Below are 3,166 nucleotides of genomic sequence, written 5' to 3' on the forward strand. Positions count from 1 at the left end.
CTCCTCCTCCTCTCCTCTCTATAGTATCTCTCTCCTCCTCCTCTCTCTCTCTCTCTCTCTCTCTCTCTCTCTCTCTTTCTCTTGCTCCCCCTCTCTCTCTCTCTTTTTCTCCCCTTCCCTGTCTGCTCTATGCGTTATCTTTTCATCTTTCTCTCTCGGCAGGAATGTGAAAAGTTGAGTATTAAGCTCGGCCGGCTTCAGCGCTGCGGCTCCGCCTCCTCCCTCACGACCACCGGCGCCACCTACTACAACGGCCTCGTTCTCGAGGCGACAACGGACGACGACGCCCTCGCGCTGTCGTCGTGGGCGGAGGTGAGCGGAGGTGGCAGCACCGCAGCATCAGCGGCGGAGGAGGAGGGCGGAGCGAGGAACGTGCGAGTACTGACGCAGGAGAACGATGAGCTGAGAGGATCCGTGCAGATGCAGGGCAAGGAGATGAGCCTCATCAAAGTGTGTGCGTGCATGCGTGCGGGTGCGAGTGTGCGTGCGTGCGTGCGTGCGAGTGCGTGCGAGTGCGTGCATGCACGAGAGTGTGTGTGCATGTGTGCGTGCGTGCGTTAGGGTGCGCGTGCGTGCATGTGTGTGTGCGTGAGGGTGCACGCGCGTCCGTGTGTGAGGGTGCGCGTGCGTGCGTGCGTGTGTGTGCGTGCGCGAGGGTGGAGGTTAGATGCAGTATATGCAATGCTATGTAACGTTGTGTCCCACGTGAAACTTTCTGTGTTTGCTAACATGTGTAATGTTTGTGTCACCCACCACTAGGAGGCGCTGGAGAAGGCGCAGCAGACGCTGCAGGTGAAGTTAGCGAGCGAGTCGGAACTTCAGAGCGAGATCGAACGTCTGCTAAATTTGCAGACGGACGCGAAACCAAAGGGAACGACGCAGATGCAGAACAGCGAGATGGGAGAGATCAAGGTGTGTGTGCGTGCATGCGTGCGTGCGTACATGTAACATTATGTTGGGTGTGATGTCTGAGGTTCAATGGTAGGACATAGATGTAACATTACTTTGGGTTTTATTGTGTGAGGTTTCATGGTAGTTCATGCACATAACATTATGCCAGGTGTGATTGCGTGAGATTCCGTGTGTGTTCACGAACGAAATATGGTAATTCCATGTTTGTTAACGTTGATGTGCGTTGTTCGCATCTCCCACCAGGAGGCGCTGGAAAAGGCGCAGCAGACGCTGCAGCAGGAGATTGCGCGTGAGTCGGAGCGCGAGAGCGAGATTGCACACCTGAAGAAACTGCAGGCAAAACTGTTCGACGAGGTCAAAGCTTATAAAAAGGTGAGAGACGACGTTTCATTCATCCTAGGTACCAATATTCGAGTTAGACACTGCTATCTTTTGCCATCAAGTTGCGTAGCAAACGATTTCCAATAAAACTACTTGGTTGTTGTTACACAATATTCACGTAGAAAAGAGTGCGTTCAAATGTGCACAAGTGCTTATACAAATCTTTGCCTTGAACATTGACTTTACTTGCCTATTTATATTATACACCTCACCAGTGGCAAACAAATATGGCTTTGTCTGGCTGTTCTTGCATTTTAGAGTTCGTAATATTAAATGAATCACATATCGTATGATTTGCCTCGTAGTTCGATGACTAATGTTTTGGTCGTTGCATCCGTTAAATGTCGTAGAACGAGACCTTCCTTCATAACAAGATCACAGCACTCGAGGAGAAAGGAGAGAAGGAAGTAGTGGAGAAGAAAGCAGCAGGGAGAGGAACGCCATTGTCGAAGCGCGCCCTGGCGAGGGTTTACTTGCAAACAAACGTACGTCTGTTCGCCAAACCTCTACTGTCTTTAATAATCTCTTTCTATCTCTATCTCTGTCTATCCTGTTTTTCTTTCTCCCCTCTCTCTCTCTCTCTCTCTCTCTCTCTCTCTCTCTCTCTGTCTCTTCCGCTCCTCGTCTCTCTCTCTCTCTGTCTCGTTGCTCTCTCTCTCTCTCTCTCTCTCTCTCTCTGTGTGTGTGTCTCTCTCTCTCTCTGTCTCTCTTGCTCTCGCCATCTCTTTCTCATTAGTATTTGTCGCTCATAAGTGTTATATCTGTCCCATCTGCACACGTAAATAAATGACATTGCTAGTTTCAGGATGGCCAACAAAGCCTGAACACCTCTACCCAGGATTCCAGCTGGCTTCAAGTTTATCCGAATCCCTACGTGCAGCAGGTACTGTAGCTGTCATGCGTGTGTCACTTCTGCAGCTTGTGCGTGGTGAAGAAGCATTTACTGCTCAAAGTTTAAACTTACACACCGTTGCTTACACTCGTTAGTGCCTGTCTACGTTTAAGCACTAGAATTTAAACTGATGTTAGTTTAATCCTGCAGTATGTAAACCCGTGTGCGCTGTGAGGAATCGATACCCCCAGCAATGTCGGTGTGTGTGTGCGTGCATGCATGCGTGCGGACGAGCATGCGTGCGAGCGTGCGTGCGGGCGGGCATGCGTGCGTGTGCGCATGCAAACGACCTTGCTCATTTTGATGTGAACTACATTGGCTAACACGTTGTTTTCAGAATGCGGCGGCGTCATCTCAGTCAATGCACCGCAATCCCTACGTGCAGGTATGCGGAGGTCAACTCCCCTGTTGAATCGCGCCCCTTCGGCAACTGCCGAACTCGGTTCATGCTTGCTCGTTGGTGTTGATCGGTAACAAACCGCGATGACGTCAGTAGAACATCGAAGGCCATTGTGATTTCGTGAAGTCGTCGAGAAGCAAAACGCTCGAGAGAACGTAGATGTAATAACATTCCTAACACTGTCGACGTTGGTTCTTGCGTCACTAAGCTTTGGACGCTCATTGCAGGTGCCAGTGAGCGACCCCGGGACCGTGCCGACAGCGCCATCTATGAGCAGAGAGGCAAACCTCGTGAAGAAGTCTAAGAAGCAGCCACCGGGTATGCGTGATTTACAAGGCTGGTGGGGTTTCAAGAAAGTCGATTGATGAGTAGAAGTTAGGAGAGCAGATCGGTGCAAGTTTACCTCGCGGTGATTAGAACGATAACAAATTTGTCTTATCGTGCGAATTTGAGCATATTGTTCCTTTAAATAAATAAAAAAATCTCTCTCTCTATATATATATATATATATATATATATATTGTAGACACGANCCCACATAAACTGACCGTGTGCATAGCGTGTACATAGGAATCTAAATC

At 49.5% G+C, this 3,166-nt stretch overlaps 1 protein-coding gene across 1 annotated transcript in view; it reads left to right on the forward strand.

The window, feature by feature from the left end:
• The window catches only part of LOC106814655, a gene marked incomplete at its 3' end in the record, with an annotated part of 43,674 nt that extends 40,771 nt beyond the window's left edge, over positions 1–2,903 (forward strand). The window contains 7 exon segments of the mRNA XM_014818999.1: positions 163–450; positions 760–912; positions 1,156–1,284; positions 1,644–1,778; positions 2,093–2,176; positions 2,523–2,570; positions 2,813–2,903. Of these exon segments, the coding sequence (XP_014674485.1) occupies positions 163–450; positions 760–912; positions 1,156–1,284; positions 1,644–1,778; positions 2,093–2,176; positions 2,523–2,570; positions 2,813–2,903 (928 nt within the window).
• Between the last annotated feature and the right edge of the window lie 263 nt (positions 2,904–3,166).

The sequence above is a fragment of the Priapulus caudatus genome, unplaced genomic scaffold, assembly GCF_000485595.1.
Source record: "Priapulus caudatus unplaced genomic scaffold, Priapulus_caudatus-5.0.1 Scaffold957, whole genome shotgun sequence".
In the NCBI taxonomy this organism is placed as follows: domain Eukaryota; kingdom Metazoa; phylum Priapulida; class Priapulimorpha; order Priapulimorphida; family Priapulidae; genus Priapulus; species Priapulus caudatus.